Source organism: Eurosta solidaginis, chromosome 2, assembly GCF_040869045.1.
Source record: "Eurosta solidaginis isolate ZX-2024a chromosome 2, ASM4086904v1, whole genome shotgun sequence".
Classification (NCBI taxonomy): domain Eukaryota; kingdom Metazoa; phylum Arthropoda; class Insecta; order Diptera; family Tephritidae; genus Eurosta; species Eurosta solidaginis.
The window spans coordinates 215,937,402-215,955,910 of NC_090320.1; the positions used below are offsets into that span (position 1 = coordinate 215,937,402).

Below are 18,509 nucleotides of genomic sequence, written 5' to 3' on the forward strand. Positions count from 1 at the left end.
CAATTTGAAGTTAAAAGCTAGATGTAATCAAAAAATAGTTCACCATAGAAATAAGCAGATAAAAGTGGGATGCAAACTCATTCATGGCGTGTGTCTCTCAAAAGCTCCCATACTAACATAAAACAAACGGCATCCTGGATAAAGTACATTTTATCTCAGATGACTTGTGTTTGATTACAAAGAAATTGTTTATCTAAAAAATTTACAATTTCGTTGAGGATTGCAATTTGAAGTTAAAAGCTAAATGTAATGAAAAAATGGTTCACCATAGAAATAAGGAGATACAAGTGGGATGCAAACTCATTCATGGCGTGTGTCTCTCAAAAGCTCCCACATTTACATAAAACAAACGGCATCCTGGATAAAGTACATTTTATCTCAGATGGCTTGTGTTTGATTACAATGAAATGGTTTATCTAAAAATTTACAGTTTTGTTGAGGATTAAAATCCGAAGTTGAAAGCTAGATGTAATCAAAAAATGATTCACCATAGAAATAAGGAGACAAAAGTGGGACGCAAACTTATTCATGGCGTGCATCTCTCAAAAGCTCCCATACTAACATAAAACAAACGGCATCCTGGATAAAGTACACATTATCTCAGACGACTTCTGTTTGATTACAAAGAAATTGTTTATCTAAAAATTTACAGTTTCGTTGAGGATTGCAATTTGAAGTTAAAAGCTATTTGTAATCAAAAAATGGTTCACCATAGAAATAAGAAGAAAAAAGTGGGATGCAAACTCATTCATGGCGTGTGTCGCCGAAAGCTCCCATACTTACATAAAACAAACGGCACCCTGGATAAAGTACATTTTATCTCAGATGACTTGTGTTTGATTACAAAGAAATTGTTTAACTAAAAATTTACTGTTTCGTTCAGGATTGCAATCCGAAGTTAAAAGCTATATGTAATCTAAAAATGGTTCACCATAGAAATAAGGAGATAAAAGTGGGATGCAAACTCATTCATGGCGCGTGTCTCTCAAAAGCTCCCAAACTTACATAAAACAAACGGCATCCTGGATAAAGTACATTTTATCTCAGATGACTTGTGTTTGATTACAAAGAAATTGTTTAACTAAAAATTTACAGTTTCGTTCAGGATTGCAATCCGAAGCTAAAAGCTATATGTAATCTAAAAATGGTTCACCATAAAAATAAGGAGATAAAAGTGGGATGCAAACTCATTCATGGCGTTTGTCTCTCAAAAGCTCCCATACTTACATAAAACAAACGGCATCCTGGATAAAGTACATTTTATCTCAGATGACTTGTGTTTGGTTACAAAGAAATTGTTTATCTAAACATTTACAGTTTCGTTGAGGATTGCAATTTGAAGTTAAAAGCTAGATGTAATCAAAAAATGGTTCACCATAGAAATAAGCAGATAAAAGTGGGATGCAAACTCATTCATAGCGTGTATCTCTCAAAAGCTCCCATACTAACATAAAACAAACGGCATCCTGGATAAAGTACATTTTATCTCAGACGACTTGTGTTTGATTACAAAGAAATTGTTTAACTAACAATTTACAGTTTCGTTGAGGATTGCAATTTGAAGTTAAAAGCTAGATGTAATCAAAAAATGGTTCACCATAGAAATAAGGAGATACAAGTGGGATGCAAACTCATTCATGGCGTGTGTATCTCAAAAGCTCCCATACTAATATAAAACAAACGGCATCCTGGATAAAGTACATATTATCTCAGATGACTTGTGTTTGATTACAAAGAAATTGTTTATCTAAAAGTTTTCAGTTTCGTTGAAGATTGCAATTTGAAGTTAAAAGCTAGATGTAATCAAAAAATGGTTCACCATAGAAATAAGGAGATAAAAGTGGGATGTAAACTCATTCATGGCGTGTGGCTCTCAAAAGCTCCCATACTTACATAAAACAAGCGGCATCTTGGATAAAGTACATTTTATCTCAGATGACTTGTGTTTGATTACAAAGAAATTGTTTAACTAAAAATTTACAGTTTCGTTCAGGATTGCAATCCGAAGTTAAAAGCTATATGTAATCTAAAAATGGTTCACCATAGAAATAAGGAGATAAAAGTGGGATGCAAACTCATTCATGGCGTGTGTCTCTCAAAAGCTCCCATACTAACATAAAACAAACGGCATCCTGGATAAAGTACATTTTATCTCAGATGACTTGTGTTTGATTACAAAGAAATTGTTTAACTAAAAATTTACAGTTTCGTTCAGGATTGCAATCCGAAGTGAAAAGCTATATGTAATCTAAAAATGGTTCACCATAGAAATAAGGAGATAAAAGTGGGATGCAAACTCAATCATAGCGCGTGTCTCTCAAAAGCTCCCATACTTACATAAAGCAAACGGCATCCTAGATAAAGTACATTTTATCGCAGATGACATGTGTTTGATTACAAAGAAATTGATTAACTAAAAATTTACAGTTTCGTTCAGGATTGCAATCCAAAATTAAAAGCTATATGTAATCTAAAAATGGTTCACCATAGAAATAAGGAGATAAAAGTGGGATGCAAACTCATTCATGGCGTGTGTCTCTCAAAAGCTCCCATACTAACATAAAACAAGCGGCATCCTGGATAAAGTACACTTTATCTCAGATGTCTTGTGTTTGATTACAAAGAAATTGTTTAACTAAAAATTTACAGTTTCGTTCAGGATTGCAATCCGAAGTTGAAAGCTAGATGTAATCAAAAAATGGTTCACCATAGAAATAAGGAGATAAAAGTGGGATGCAAATTCATTCATGGCGTGTGTCTCTCAAAAGCTCCCATACTAACATAAAACAAACGGCATCCTGGATAAAGTACATATTATCTCAGACGACTTGTGTTTGATTACAAAAAAATTGTTTATCACAAAGAAATTGTTTGTTCACCATAGAAATAAGGAGATAAAAGTGGGATGCAAACCCATTCATGGCGTGTGTCTCTCAAAAGCTCCCATATTTACATAAAACAAACGGCATCCTGGATAAAGTACATTTTATCTCAGATGGCTTGTGTTTGATTACAAAGAAATTGTTTATCTAAAAATTTACAGTTTTGTTGAGGATTGCAATCCGAAGTTGAAAGCTAGATGTAATCAAAAAATGGTTCACCATAGAAATAAGGAGATAAAAGTGGGATGCAAACTCATTCATGGCGTGTGTCTCAGAAAGCTCCCATACTTACATAAAACAAACGGCATCCTGGATAAAGTACATTTTATCTCAGATGACTTGTGTTTGATTACAAAGAAATTGTTTAACTAAAAATTTACGGTTTCGTTCAGGATTGCAATCCGAAGTTAAAAGCTATATGTAATCTAAAAATGGTTCACCATAGAAATAAGGAGATAAAAGTGGGATGCAAACTCATTCATGGGGTGTGTCTCGCAAAAGCTTCCAAACTTACATAAAACAAACGGCATCCTGGATAAAGTACATTTTATCTCAGATGACTTGTGTTTGATTACAAAGAAATTGTTAACTAAAAATTTACAGTTTCGTTCAGGATTGCAATCCGAAGTTAAAAGCTATATGTTATCTAAAAATGGTTCACCATAGAAATAAGGAGATAAAAGTGGGATGCAAACTCATTCATAGCGCGTGTCTCTCAAAAACTCCCATACTTACATAAAGCAAACGGCATCCTGGATAAAGTACATTTTATCGCAGATGACATGTGTTTGATTACAAAGAAATTGTTTAACTAAAATTTTACAGTTTCGTTCAGGATTGCAATCCGAAGTTAAAAGCTATATGTAATCTAAAAATGGTTCACCATAGAAATAAGGAGATAAAAGTGGGATGCAAACTCATTCATGGCGTGTGTCTCTCAAAAGCTCCCATACTAACATAAAACAAACGGCATCCTGGATAAAGTACATTTTATCTCAGATGACTTGTGTTTGATTACAAAGAAATTGTTTAACTAAAAATTTACAGTTTCGTTCAGGATTGCAATCCGAAGTGAAAAGCTATATGTAATCTAAAAATGGTTCACCATAGAAATAAGGAGATAAAAGTGGGATGCAAACTCAATCATAGCGCGTGTCTCTCAAAAGCTCCCATACTTACATAAAGCAAACGGCATCCTAGATAAAGTACATTTTATCGCAGATAAAATGTGTTTGATTACAAAGAAATTGATTAACTAAAAATTTACAGTTTCGTTCAGGATTGCAATCCAAAATTAAAAGCTATATGTAATCTAAAAATGGTTCACCATAGAAATAAGGAGATAAAAGTGGGATGCAAACTCATTCATGGCGTGTGTCTCTCAAAAGCTCCCATACTAACATAAAACAAGCGGCATCCTGGATAAAGTACACTTTATCTCAGATGTCTTGTGTTTGATTACAAAGAAATTGTTTAACTAAAAATTTACAGTTTCGTTCAGGATTGCAATCCGAAGTTAAAAGCTATATGTAATCTAAAAATGGTTCGCCATAGAAATAAGGAGATAAAAGTGGGATGCAAACTCATTCATGGCGTGTGTCTCTCAAAAGCTCCTATACTTACATAAAACAAGCGGCATCCTGGATAAAGTACATTTTATCGCAGATGATATGTGTTTGATTACAAAGAAATTGTTTAGCTAAAAATTTACAGTTTCGTTCAGGATTGCAATCCGAAGTTAAAAGCTATATGTAATCTAAAAATGGTTCACCATAGAAATAAGGAGATAAAAGTGGGATGCAAATTCATTCATGGAGAGTGTCTCTCAGATGTTAAAAGCTATATATAATCTAAAAATGGTTCACCATAGAAATAAGGAGATAAAAGTGGGATGCAAACTCATTCATGACGTGTGTCTCTCAAAAGCTCCCATACTTATATAAAACAAACGGTATCCTGGATAAAGTACATTTTATCTCAGATGACTTGTGTTTGATTACAAAGAAATTGTTTATCTAAACATTTACAGTTTCGTTGAGGATTGCAATTTGAAGTTAAAAGCTAGATGTAATCAAAAAATAGTTCACCATAGAAATAAGCAGATAAAAGTGGGATGCAAACTCATTCATGGCGTGTGTCTCTCAAAAGCTCCCATACTAACATAAAACAAACGGCATCCTGGATAAAGTACATTTTATCTCAGATGACTTGTGTTTGATTACAAAGAAATTGTTTATCTAAAAAATTTACAATTTCGTTGAGGATTGCAATTTGAAGTTAAAAGCTAAATGTAATGAAAAAATGGTTCACCATAGAAATAAGGAGATACAAGTGGGATGCAAACTCATTCATGGCGTGTGTCTCTCAAAAGCTCCCACATTTACATAAAACAAACGGCATCCTGGATAAAGTACATTTTATCTCAGATGGCTTGTGTTTGATTACAATGAAATGGTTTATCTAAAAATTTACAGTTTTGTTGAGGATTAAAATCCGAAGTTGAAAGCTAGATGTAATCAAAAAATGATTCACCATAGAAATAAGGAGACAAAAGTGGGACGCAAACTTATTCATGGCGTGCATCTCTCAAAAGCTCCCATACTAACATAAAACAAACGGCATCCTGGATAAAGTACACATTATCTCAGACGACTTCTGTTTGATTACAAAGAAATTGTTTATCTAAAAATTTACAGTTTCGTTGAGGATTGCAATTTGAAGTTAAAAGCTAGATGTAATCAAAAAATGGTTCACCATAGAAATAAGAAGAAAAAAGTGGGATGCAAACTCATTCATGGCGTGTGTCGCCGAAAGCTCCCATACTTACATAAAACAAACGGCACCCTGGATAAAGTACATTTTATCTCAGATGACTTGTGTTTGATTACAAAGAAATTGTTTAACTAAAAATTTACTGTTTCGTTCAGGATTGCAATCCGAAGTTAAAAGCTATATGTAATCTAAAAATGGTTCACCATAGAAATAAGGAGATAAAAGTGGGATGCAAACTCATTCATGGCGCGTGTCTCTCAAAAGCTCCCAAACTTACATAAAACAAACGGCATCCTGGATAAAGTACATTTTATCTCAGATGACTTGTGTTTGATTACAAAGAAATTGTTTAACTAAAAATTTACAGTTTCGTTCAGGATTGCAATCCGAAGCTAAAAGCTATATGTAATCTAAAAATGGTTCACCATAAAAATAAGGAGATAAAAGTGGGATGCAAACTCATTCATGGCGTTTGTCTCTCAAAAGCTCCCATACTTACATAAAACAAACGGCATCCTGGATAAAGTACATTTTATCTCAGATGACTTGTGTTTGGTTACAAAGAAATGGTTTATCTAAACATTTACAGTTTCGTTGAGGATTGCAATTTGAAGTTAAAAGCTAGATGTAATCAAAAAATGGTTCACCATAGAAATAAGCAGATAAAAGTGGGATGCAAACTCACTCATAGCGTGTATCTCTCAAAAGCTCCCATACTAACATAAAACAAACGGCATCCTGGATAAAGTACATTTTATCTCAGACGACTTGTGTTTGATTACAAAGAAATTGTTTAACTAACAATTTACAGTTTCGTTGAGGATTGCAATTTGAAGTTAAAAGCTAGATGTAATCAAAAAATGGTTCACCATAGAAATAAGGAGATACAAGTGGGATGCAAACTCATTCATGGCGTGTGTATCTCAAAAGCTCCCATACTAATATAAAACAAACGGCATCCTGGATAAAGTACATATTATCTCAGATGACTTGTGTTTGATTACAAAGAAATTGTTTATCTAAAAATTTTCAGTTTCGTTGAAGATTGCAATTTGAAGTTAAAAGCTAGATGTAATCAAAAAATGGTTCACCATAGAAATAAGGAGATAAAAGTGGGATGTAAACTCATTCATGGCGTGTGGCTCTCAAAAGCTCCCATACTTACATAAAGCAAACGGCATCCTAGATAAAGTACATTTTATCGCAGATGACATGTGTTTGATTACAAAGAAATTGTTTAACTAAAAATTTACGGTTTCGTTCAGGATTGCAATCCGAAGTTAAAAGCTATATGTAATCTAAAAATGGTTCACCATAGAAATAAGGAGATAAAAGTGGTATGCAAACTCATTCATGGATAAAGTAAATTTTATTTCAGATGACTTGTGTTTGATTACAAAGAAATTGTTTAACTAAAAATTTACAGTTTCGTTCAGGATTGCAATCCGAAGCTAAAAGCTATATGTAATCTAAAAATGGTTCACCATAGAAATAAGGAGACAAAAGTGGGATGCAAACTCATTCATGGCGTGTGTCTCTCAAAAGCTCCCATACTTACATAAAACAAACGGCATCCTGGATAAAGTACATTTTATCTCAGATGACTTGTGTTTGATTACAAAGAAATTGTTTATCTAAACATTTACAGTTTCGTTGAGGATTGCAATTTGAAGTTAAAAGCTAGATGTAATAAAAAAATGGTTCACCATAGAAATAAGCAGATAAAAGTGGGATGCAAACTCATTCATGGCGTGTGTCCCTCAAAAGCTTCCATACTAACATAAAACAAACGGCATCCTGGATAAAGTACATTTTATCTCAGATGACTTGTGTTTGATTACAAAGAAATTGTTTATCTAAAAAATTTACAGTTTCGTTGAGGATTGCAATTTGAAGTTAAAAGCTAGATGTAATCAAAAAATGGTTCACCATAGAAATAAGGAGATAAAAGTGGGATGATGCAAACTCATTCATGGCGTGTGTCTCTCAAAAGCTCCCATATTTACATAAAACAAACGGCATCCTGGATAAAGTACATTTTATCTCAGATGGCTTGTGTTTGATTACAAAGAAATTGTTTATCTAAAAATTTACAGTTTTGTTGAGGATTGCAATCCGAAGTTGAAAGCTAGATGTAATCAAAAAATGGTTCACCATAGAAATAAGGAGATAAAAGTGGGATGCAAATTCATTCATGGCGTGTGTCCCTCAAAAGCTCCCATACTAACATAAAACAAACGGCATCCTGGATAAAGTACATATTATCTCAGATGACTTGTGTTTGATTACAAAGAAATTGTTTAACTAAAAATTTACGGTTTCGTTCAGGATTGCAATCCGAAGTCAAAAGCTATATGTAATCTAAAAATGGTTCACCATAGAAATAAGGAGATAAAAGTGGGATGCAAACTCATTCATGGCGCGTGTCTCGCAAAAGCTTCCAAACTTACATAAAACAAACGGCATCCTGGATAAAGTACATTTTATCTCAGATGACTTGTGTTTGATTACAAAGAAATTGCTAACTAAAAACTTACAGTTTCGTACAGGATTGCAATCCTAAGTTAAAAGCCATATGTAATCTAAAAATGGTTCACCATAGAAATAAGGAGATACAAGTGTTATGCAAATTCATTCATGGAGAGTGTCTCTCAAAAGCTCCCATACTAAAATAAAACAAACGGCATCCTGGATGAAGTACATTTTATCTCAGATGACTTGTGTTTGATTACAAAGAAATTGTTTAACTAAAAATTTACAGTTTCGTTCAGGATTGCAATCCGAAGTTAAAAGCTATATGTAATCTAAAAATGGTTCACCATAGAACTAAGGAGATAATAGTGGGATGCAAACTCATTCATGGCGTGTGCCTCCGAAAGCTCCCATACTTACATAAAACAAACGGCATCCTGGATAAAGTACATTTTATCTCAGATGACTTGTGTTTGATTACAAAGAAATTGTTTAACTAAAAATTTACGGTTTCGTTCAGGATTGCAATCCGAAGTTAAAAGCTATATGTAATCTAAAAATGGCTCACCATAGAAATAAGGAGATAAAAGTGGGATGCAAACTCATTCATGGCGTGTGTCTCTCAAAAGCTCCCATACTAACATAAAACAAACGGCTTCCTGGATAAAGTACATATTATCTCAGACGACTTATGTTTGATTACAAAGAAATTGTTTATCTAAAAATTTACAGTTTCGTTGAAGATTGCAATTTGAAGTTAAAAGCTAGATGTAATCAAAAAATGGTTCACCATAGAAATAAGCAGATAAAAGTGGGATGCAAATTCATTCATGGGGAGTGTCTCTCAAAAGCTCCCATACTAAAATAAAACAAACGGCATCCTGGATGAAGTACATTTTATCTCAGACGACTTGTGTTTGATTGCAAAGAAATTGTTTAACTAAAAATTTACAGTTTCGTTGAAGATTGCAATTTGAAGTTAAAAGCTATATGTAATCTAAAGCAAACGGCATCCTGGATAAAGTACATTTTATCGCAGATGATATGTGTTTGATTACAAAGAAATTGTTTAACTAAAAATTTACAGTTTCGTTCAGGATTGCAATCCGAAGTTAAAAGCTATATGTAATCTAAAAATGGTTCACCATAGAAATAAGGAGATAAAAGTGGGATGCAAATTCATTCATGGAGAGTGTCTCTCAGATGTTAAAAGCTATATGTAATCTAAAAATGGTTCACCATAGAAATAAGGAGATAAAAGTGGGATGCAAACTCATTCATGGCGTGTGTCTCTCAAAAGCTCCCATACTTACATAAAACAAGCGGCATCCTGGATAAAGTACATTTTATCTCAGATGACTTGTGTTTGATTACAAAGAAATTGTTTAACTAAAAATTTACAGTTTCGTTCAGGATTGCAATCCGATGTTAAAAGCTATATGTAATCTAAAAATGGTTCACCATAGAAATAAGGAGATAAAAGTGGGATGGAAACTCATTCATGGCGTGTGTCTCCGAAAGCTCCCATACTTACATAAAACAAGCGGCATCCTGGATAAAGTACATTTTATCTCAGATGACTTGTGTTTGATTACAAAGAAATTGTTTAACTAAAAATTTACAGTTTCGTTCAGGATTGCAATCCGATGTTAAAAGCTATATGTAATCTAAAAATGGTTCACCATAGAAATAAGGAGATAAAAGTGGGATGCAAACTCATTCATGGCGTGTGTCTCTCAAAAGCTCCCATACTTACATAAAACAGACGGCATCCTGGATAAAGTACATTTTATCTCAGATGACTTGTGTTTGATTACAAAGAAATTGTTTAACTAAAAATTTACAGTTTCGTTCAGGATTGCAATCCGAAGTTAAAAGCTATATGTAATCTAAAAATGGTCCACCATAGAAATAAGGAGATAAAAGTGGGATGCAAACTCATTCATGGCGTGTGTCTCCGAAAGCTCCCATACTTACATAAAACAAACGGCACCCTGGATAAAGTACGTTTTATCTCAGATGACTTGTGTTTGATTACAAAGAAATTGTTTAACTAAAAATTTACTGTTTCGTTCAGGATTGCAATCCGAAGTTAAAAGCTATATGTAATCTAAAAATGGTTCACCATAGAAATAAGGAGATAAAAGTGGGATGCAAACTCATTCATGGCGCGTGTCTCTCAAAAGCTCCCAAACTTACGTAAAACAAACGGCATCCTGGATAAAGTACATTTTATCTCAGATGACTTGTGTTTGATTACAAAGAAATTGTTTAACTAAAAATTTACAGTTTCGTTCAGGATTGCAATCCGAAGCTAAAAGCTATATGTAATCTAAAAATGGTTCACCATAAAAATAAGGAGATAAAAGTGGAATGCAAACTCATTCATGGCGTTTGTCTCTCAAAAGCTCCCATACTTACATAAAACAAACGGCATCCTGGATAAAGTACATTTTATCTCAGACGACTTGTGTTTGATTACAAAGAAATTGTTTAACTAAAAATTTACAGTTTCGTTGAGGATAGCAATTTGAAGTTAAAAGCTAGATGTAATCAAAAAATGGTTCACCATAGAAATAAGGAGATAAAAGTTGGAAGCAAACTCATCCATGGTGTGTCTCTCAAAAGCTCCCATATTAACATAAAACAAAAGGCATCCAGGATCAACTACATTTTATCTCAGATGACTTGTGTTTGATTACAAAGAAATTGTTTAACTAAAAATTTACAGTTTCGTTCAAGATTGCAATCCGAAGTTAAAAGCTATATGTAATCTAAAAATGGTTCACCATAGAAATAAGGAGATAAAAGTGGGATGCAAACTCATTCATGGCGTGTGGCTCTCAAAAGCTCCCATACTAACATAAAACAAACGGCGTCCTGGATAAAGTACATTTTATCTCGATGACTTGTGTTTGATTACAAAGAAATTGTTTATTTAAAAATTTACAGTTTCGTTGAGGATTGCAATTTGAATTTAGAAGCTGGATGTAATCAAAAAATGGTTCACTATAGAAATAAGGAGATAAAAGTGGGATGCAAACTCATTCATGGCGTGTGTCTCTCAAAAGCTCCCATACTTACATAAAACAGACGGCACCCTGGATAAAGTACATTTTATCTCAGATGACTTGTGTTTGATTACAAAGAAATTGTTTAACTAAAAATTTACAGTTTCGTTCAAGATTGCAATCCGAAGTTAAAAGCTATATGTAATCTAAAAATGGTTCACCATAGAAATAAGGAGATAAAAGTGGGATGCAAATTCATTCATGGAGAGTGTCTCTCAGATGTTAAAAGCTATATGTAATCTAAAAATGGTTCACCATAGAAATAAGGAGATAAAAGTGGGATGCAAACTCATTCATGGCGTGTGTCTCTCAAAAGCTCCCATACTTACATAAAACAAGCGGCATCCTGGATAAAGTACATTTTATCTCAGATGACTTGTGTTTGATTACAAAGAAATTGTTTAACTAAAAATTTACAGTTTCGTTCAGGATTGCAATCCGATGTTAAAAGCTATATGTAATCTAAAAATGGTTCACCATAGAAATAAGGAGATAAAAGTGGGATGCAAACTCATTCATGGCGTGTGTCTCTCAAAAGCTCCCATACTTACATAAAACAGACGGCACCCTGGATAAAGTACATTTTATCTCAGATGACTTGTGTTTGATTACAAAGAAATTGTTTAACTAAAAATTTACAGTTTCGTTGAGGATTGCAATCCGAAGTTAAAAGCTAGATGTAATCAAAAAATGGTTCACCATAGAAATAAGGAGATAAAAGTGGGATGCAAACTCATTCATGGCGTGTGGCTCTCAAAAGCTCCCATACTAACATAAAACAAACGGCGTCCTGGATAAAGTACATTTTATCTCGATGACTTGTGTTTGATTACAAAGAAATTGTTTATTTAAAAATTTACAGTTTCGTTGAGGATTGCAATTTGAATTTAGAAGCTGGATGTAATCAAAAAATGGTTCACTATAGAAATAAGGAGATAAAAGTGGGATGCAAACTCATTCATGGCGTGTGTCTCTCAAAAGCTCCCATACAAACATAAAACAAACGGCATCCTGGATAAACTACATTTTATCTCAGACGACTTGTATTTGATTACGAAGAAATTGTTTAACTTTAAAATTACAGTTTCGTTGAGGATTGCAATTTTAAGCTAAAAGCTAGATGTTATCTAAAAATGGTTCACCATAGATATAAGGACATAAAAGTGGGATGCAAACTAATTCATGGCGTGTGTCTCCGAAAGCTCCCATACTTACATAAAACAAACGGCACCCTGGATAAAGTACATTTTATCTCAGATGACTTGTGTTTGATTACAAAGAAATTGTTTAACTAAAAATTTACTGTTTCGTTCAGGATTGCAATCCGAAGTTAAAAGCTATATGTAATCTAAAAATGGTTCACCATAGAAATAAGGAGATAAAAGTGGGATGCAAACTCATTCATGGCGCGTGTCTCTCAAAAGCTCCCAAACTTACGTAAAACAAACGGCATCCTGGATAAAGTACATTTTATCTCAGATGACTTGTGTTTGATTACAAAGAAATTGTTTAACTAAAAATTTACAGTTTCGTTCAGGATTGCAATCCGAAGCTAAAAGCTATATGTAATCTAAAAATGGTTCACCATAAAAATAAGGAGATAAAAGTGGGATGCAAACTCATTCATGGCGTTTGTCTCTCAAAAGCTCCCATACTTACATAAAACAAACGGCATCCTGAATAAAGTACATTTTATCTCAGACGACTTGTGTTTGATTACAAAGAAATTGTTTAACTAAAAATTTACAGTTTCGTTGAGGATAGCAATTTGAAGTTAAAAGCTAGATGTAATCAAAAAATGGTTCACCATAGAAATAAGGAGATAAAAGTTGGAAGCAAACTCATCCATGGTGTGTCTCTCAAAAGCTCCCATATTAACATAAAACAAAAGGCATCCAGGATCAACTACATTTTATCTCAGATGACTTGTGTTTGATTACAAAGAAATTGTTTAACTAAAAATTTACAGTTTCGTTCAAGATTGCAATCCGAAGTTAAAAGCTATATGTAATCTAAAAATGGTTCACCATAGAAATAAGGAGATAAAAGTGGGATGCAAACTCATTCATGGCGTGTGTCTCCGAAAGCTCCCATACTTACATAAAACAAACGGCACCCTGGATAAAGTACATTTTATCTCAGATGACTTGTGTTTGATTACAAAGAAATTGTTTAACTAAAAATTTACAGTTTCGTTGAGGATTGCAATTTGAAGTTAAAAGCTAGATGTAATCAAAAAATGGTTCACCATAGAAATAAGGACATAAAAGTGGGATGCAAACTCATTCATGGCGTGTGGCTCTCAAAAGCTCCCATACTAACATAAAACAAAAGGCCATAATTACATAAAACAAACGGCATCCTGGATAAAGTACATTTTATCTCAGATGACTTGTGTTTGATTACTAAGAAATTGTTTATCTAAAAATTTACAGGTTTGTTGAGGATTGCAATCCGAAGTTAAAAGCTAGATGTAATCAGAAAATGGTTCACCATAGAAATAAGGAGATAAAAGTGGGATGCAAACTCGTTCATGGCGTGTGTCTCTCAAAAGCTCCCATACTAACATAAAACAAACGGCATCCTGGATAAAGTACATTTTATCTCAGACGACTTGTGTTTGATTACAAAGAAATTGTTTAACTAAAAAATTACAGTTTCGTTGAGGATTGCAACTTGAAGTTAAAAGCTAGATGTAATCAAAAAATGGTTCACCATAGAAATAAGGAGATAAAAGTGGGAAGCAAACTCATTCATGCTGTGTGTCTCTCAAAAGCTCCCTTATTAACATAAAACAAAAGGCATCCAGGATAAACTACATTTTATCTCAGATGACTTGTGTTTGATTATAAAGAAATTGTTTAACTAAAAATTTACAGTTTCGTTGAGGATTGCAATCCGAAGTTAAAAGCTAGATGTAATCAAAAAATGGTTCACCATAGAAATAAGGAGATAAAAGTGGGATGCAAACTCATTCATGGCGCGTGGCTCTCAAAAGCTCCCATACTAACATAAAACAAACGGCGTCCTGGATAAAGTACATTTTATCTCGATGACTTGTGTTTGATTACAAAGAAATTGTTTATTTAAAAATTTACAGTTTCGTTGAGGATTGCAATTTGAATTTAGCTGGATGTAATCAAAAAATGGTTCACTATAGAAATAAGGAGATAAAAGTGGGATGCAAACTCATTCATGGCGTGTGTCTCTCAAAAGCTCCCATACAAACATAAAACAAACGGCATCCTGGATAAACTACATTTTATCTCAGACGACTTGTATTTGATTACGAAGAAATTGTTTAACTTTAAAATTACAGTTTCGTTGAGGATTGCAATTTTAAGCTAAAAGCTAGATGTTATCTAAAAATGGTTCACCATAGATATAAGGACATAAAAGTGGGATGCAAACTCATTCATGGCATGTGTCTCTCAAAAGCTCCCATACTAACATAAAACAAACGGCATCCTGGATAAACTACATTTTATCTCAGATTACTTGTGTTTGATTACGAAGAAATTCTTTAACTTTAAAGTTACAGTTTCGTTGAGGATTGGAATTCGAAGTTAAAAGCTATATGTAATCTAAAAATGGTTCACCATAGATATTAGGAGATAAAAGTGGGATGCAAACTCATTCATGGCGTGTGTCTCTCAAAAGCTCCGATACTGAAATAAAACAAACGGCAACCTGGATAAACTACATTTTATCTCAGATGACTTGTGTTTGATTACAAAGAAGTTGTTTAAATGAAAGTGGAGACACTGAAAGAAAAAGACTGTTAAAATCATCCGAAATAGGGGTCAATTCTACCGAAATTTCTGTTAATTTTTATTCATCGCTACAAGATGTTGAATCAACTGCGCACAAATCGTTGATTCGTAATTGACCGTTTTAGTAGTCAAATGAACAAAAAAAAGTTGTTGCGACAGCTTTGTACGAAAGTAGCTATGTTGCCATATAAATAAATAAATGTGAGGCGCGATAACCTCCAAAGAGATCTAAGGCCGAGCTTCTCTTCCAATTTGCGTCGTGCTCCTCTTGATTTTCCCTACAAATTGGCCGGACGGGACCTAAATGTGTATGCCGACTCCGAACGGCATCTGCAAGACAGATAAGTCTTCACTGAAAGCTTTTCATGGCAGAAATACACTCGGAGCGCTTGCCAAGCACTGCCGAGGGGCGACCCCGCTTAGAAAAATTTTATTCTAATTGAAAAACCTATTTCTAAAATTTTGATGTTGCTTTGGCCTGGGGTGCGAACACTGGGCATACGGTGTGGCAGGCGTAGCACGCTACCATCACACCACGGTGGCACTTACTAACCGAACGTCAATTGGGCTTACATCAAATATTAAACGTTAATCATTATACACTTTATTATTTTGTTTTATTAAACGCACTTTCACCAAATTTTATATTTTATAATTTCTTTAATTTATAGTTTTAACTTCGCTTTGCAAATAGAAATGAAAATAGTCACAAAACTGATTCTCAATTCTTTCAGTTGCAGCTCAGCTCATTCTCAATTTCTTCTCTCGCATGTAGTTGTCACACTTGATTGTTTCGAACAAAGCTTGTATAAATGTTTGACATAACATCTTAAATAGAGAACTTGTAAGTTATAGAAAAGTAAGTTTTTTATTATCTTATTAAATTCGATCGCGTGAGTGAAAATTCGTAAAAACTTGAACAAAATGTTACTAACTTTGGAAAAATCCTGTTCGTTCAAACAAAACTTTTGCAACAAGAGGGCGTAATTTTGCATTTCGCTTGGAGGAGAAGTTGCAAAATTGTACCCGATAAATAGGTGTCCCGGTATTTCATAATTTTTTGCACAGTAAATTCAAAAAAGGGTTTTTCATTTTGTATTGATAACTGAAAAATAGTTTTTTGTTGTTTTCCCATTTTGTGTGTTTTTTCGATTTGGTGGTTTTCTTATTTTGATATTTTTTTTAAACAAGTGGCACCATCGTCATAAGTACAAAGTAGAGAGCGCAGTGAGCGTAAATTTCTCTTTGAAATTTGCTCATGTATTGACTGTTTATCGCTGTTGAAATGACCTGTGAGATCAGTTGTGTTAACAGAAAAATCAGTTAGATTGACCAGGAATCTGTCAGTTTTACAAATTTTGTTAACTTAAGAGCGACAATTTCTCTTCTGTTGAAATGACTAAACTAATTTGTTCATTTGACAAAGGACTCGGTCGAATTAACCGTAATTCGATCAATTTCAACGAATCTCGGTTTAGTCAAGAATCGGACCAATGCGAAAAATATACTAATTTTTTAATTTTTTTTACAGTACTCTTTCCACGGCATACCAACAAAGAAACGAGGGATAACACTATCAATTTAATACATATGTTCCGAGATTATTTACATTATCATATTAAGGTAAGCTTTAAAACAGTGTAAGCAACTAACATCTCTCTCGTGATTCTCCCTCAACATAAAGCACGTAACTTCAGATATTTTTAAAACGACATTTCAGATCCCATCACTGCTTAGTTCACAAAACTTTTGGATGATCTTATAGGTGCCCCAGAGGGTTAGGGGGCTTAGAATATACCCGCGGTAGGTATGCCTGTCGTAAGAGGCGACTAGAATACCAAATTTATACAAGGGGTGTGTGTATCCCAACCCTCTCAAGGGTTTTTGTTCTACCACGGGAGATCTGTTGATCTGTTCCTATTCTCAAATCGAAAAGTATGTCACATTTTTGTTGAGAACGCTAAGATTCTTGAGAGTTAGAGTCATTGTTAGATTGATACATAATATGAAACTATACTGGGAGGAAGCAAACAAGTTTTTATTGATGATAGAGTTATTTTAAAAACACACAAAGGTCATTACGATCGCTTTTTTGAAAAGTGCAATTAAAAATTATCAAATCAACAGGCAAATGCAGTTGGACGTTGTTGTCCTTGTTGCCGACATAAACCACTCATTAACATATACGCATAATGTTTTTGCAAACCTTGAGTTTTTTTAGCCCTGAGCTCACTACATCTAGCTCTATTCAAAAAACCCATTTGAATATCAATTTTGTAAAATAATGGTTGACTTAAATTTGGACTCCAGTATGAGATTTAAGCTCTTTCAGGTAAATTAAGTTCCTAACGGAGGAAAAACAGGTGCATTTTTAAGTATTTATTATCTACGTTCAAGCATAAGTTACTAAGTCCATTTTTGGCATATGGGATAACGACAGCAAATGTTCCCAAAAAGGATAAATTTCGAAAGGCAAACCTGTATAGCTGCCTACATACTTAAGACTTACTCATCAAGTCACATACGAACCTTTTTATGGCAGGCTAAAGTCATAAATCATTTTTCACTTAGTGATTTTTGCCAGAACATCGACGATATAAACTAAGGGTCACCAGCAGAACATCTAAGATTAAATTTATGAGTTTTGAGTTAGTGTTATTTCTTTAATCCAGACAAAATTTTGCAGAGCAGCAAATTTTTACAAGGTTAGTTAACTGCGGCTGCTTGCAATACTTGTTATACAGCAGAGCTCACAGAGTATATTAATTTTGTTCGCATAACGGTAATCCGTAACGGCATAAACTAATCGAGATAGATATAGACTTCTATATATCAAAATGATCTGGGCGAAAAATGAAATTTAATTAGGCATGTCCGTCCGTCCGTCCGCAAATATGATAACTTGAGTAAATTTTGAGGTAAATTGATGAAATTTGGTATGTAGGTTCCTGGGCACTCATATCAGATCGCTATTTAAAATGAACGAAATCGGACTATAACACGCCCACTTTTTCGATATCGAAAATTTCGAAAAACCGAAAAAGTGCGAAAATTCATTGCCAAAGACGGATAAAGCGATGAAACTTGGTAGGTGGGTTGACCTTATGACATAGAATAGAAATTTTTTAAAATTGTGGACAATGGGCGTGGCACCGCCCACTTTTGAAAGAAGGTAATTTGAAAGTTTTACAAGCTGTAATTTGGCAGTCGTTGAAGATATCATGATTAAACTTGGCAGGAACGATACTCCGATAACTATATGTGTGCTGAATAAAAATTAGCAAAATCGGATGACAAACATGCCCACTTTCCGCTGTTCGGCTATCCGGATACGTAAACGGAAAATCCGGATATTCGTATGTCCGGATACTGGAGTATAAAAGTTGAATATCTGCATATCAGAATTGAACGAAGCAAACATCGAAAAATTATTCACAAAATATGTTTGCAGATTATTAAATTAACGTCAAAAATTAAAAAGCTACAATTTTATAAACAAGTGAAAATAAGAACAGTGCTATTTGTTTATATTGTGAAAA

General features: G+C 33.7%; 1 protein-coding gene across 6 annotated transcripts in view; it reads left to right on the plus strand.

Annotated features, from left to right (window-relative positions):
• The window catches only part of Arpc2 (Actin-related protein 2/3 complex, subunit 2), a 123,104-nt gene that overhangs the window by 89,015 nt on the left and 15,580 nt on the right, over positions 1-18,509 (plus strand). For all 6 annotated transcript variants that reach the window (XR_010949768.1, XR_010949769.1, XM_067767068.1 and 3 more), the window contains one exon: positions 16,502-16,593. Coding sequence is in view for 4 of the 6 variants with exons in the window: in XM_067767068.1 (XP_067623169.1) it covers positions 16,502-16,593 (92 nt within the window). In the remaining 2 variants the exon portion in view is untranslated. The remainder of the gene's footprint in view (positions 1-16,501; positions 16,594-18,509) is intronic.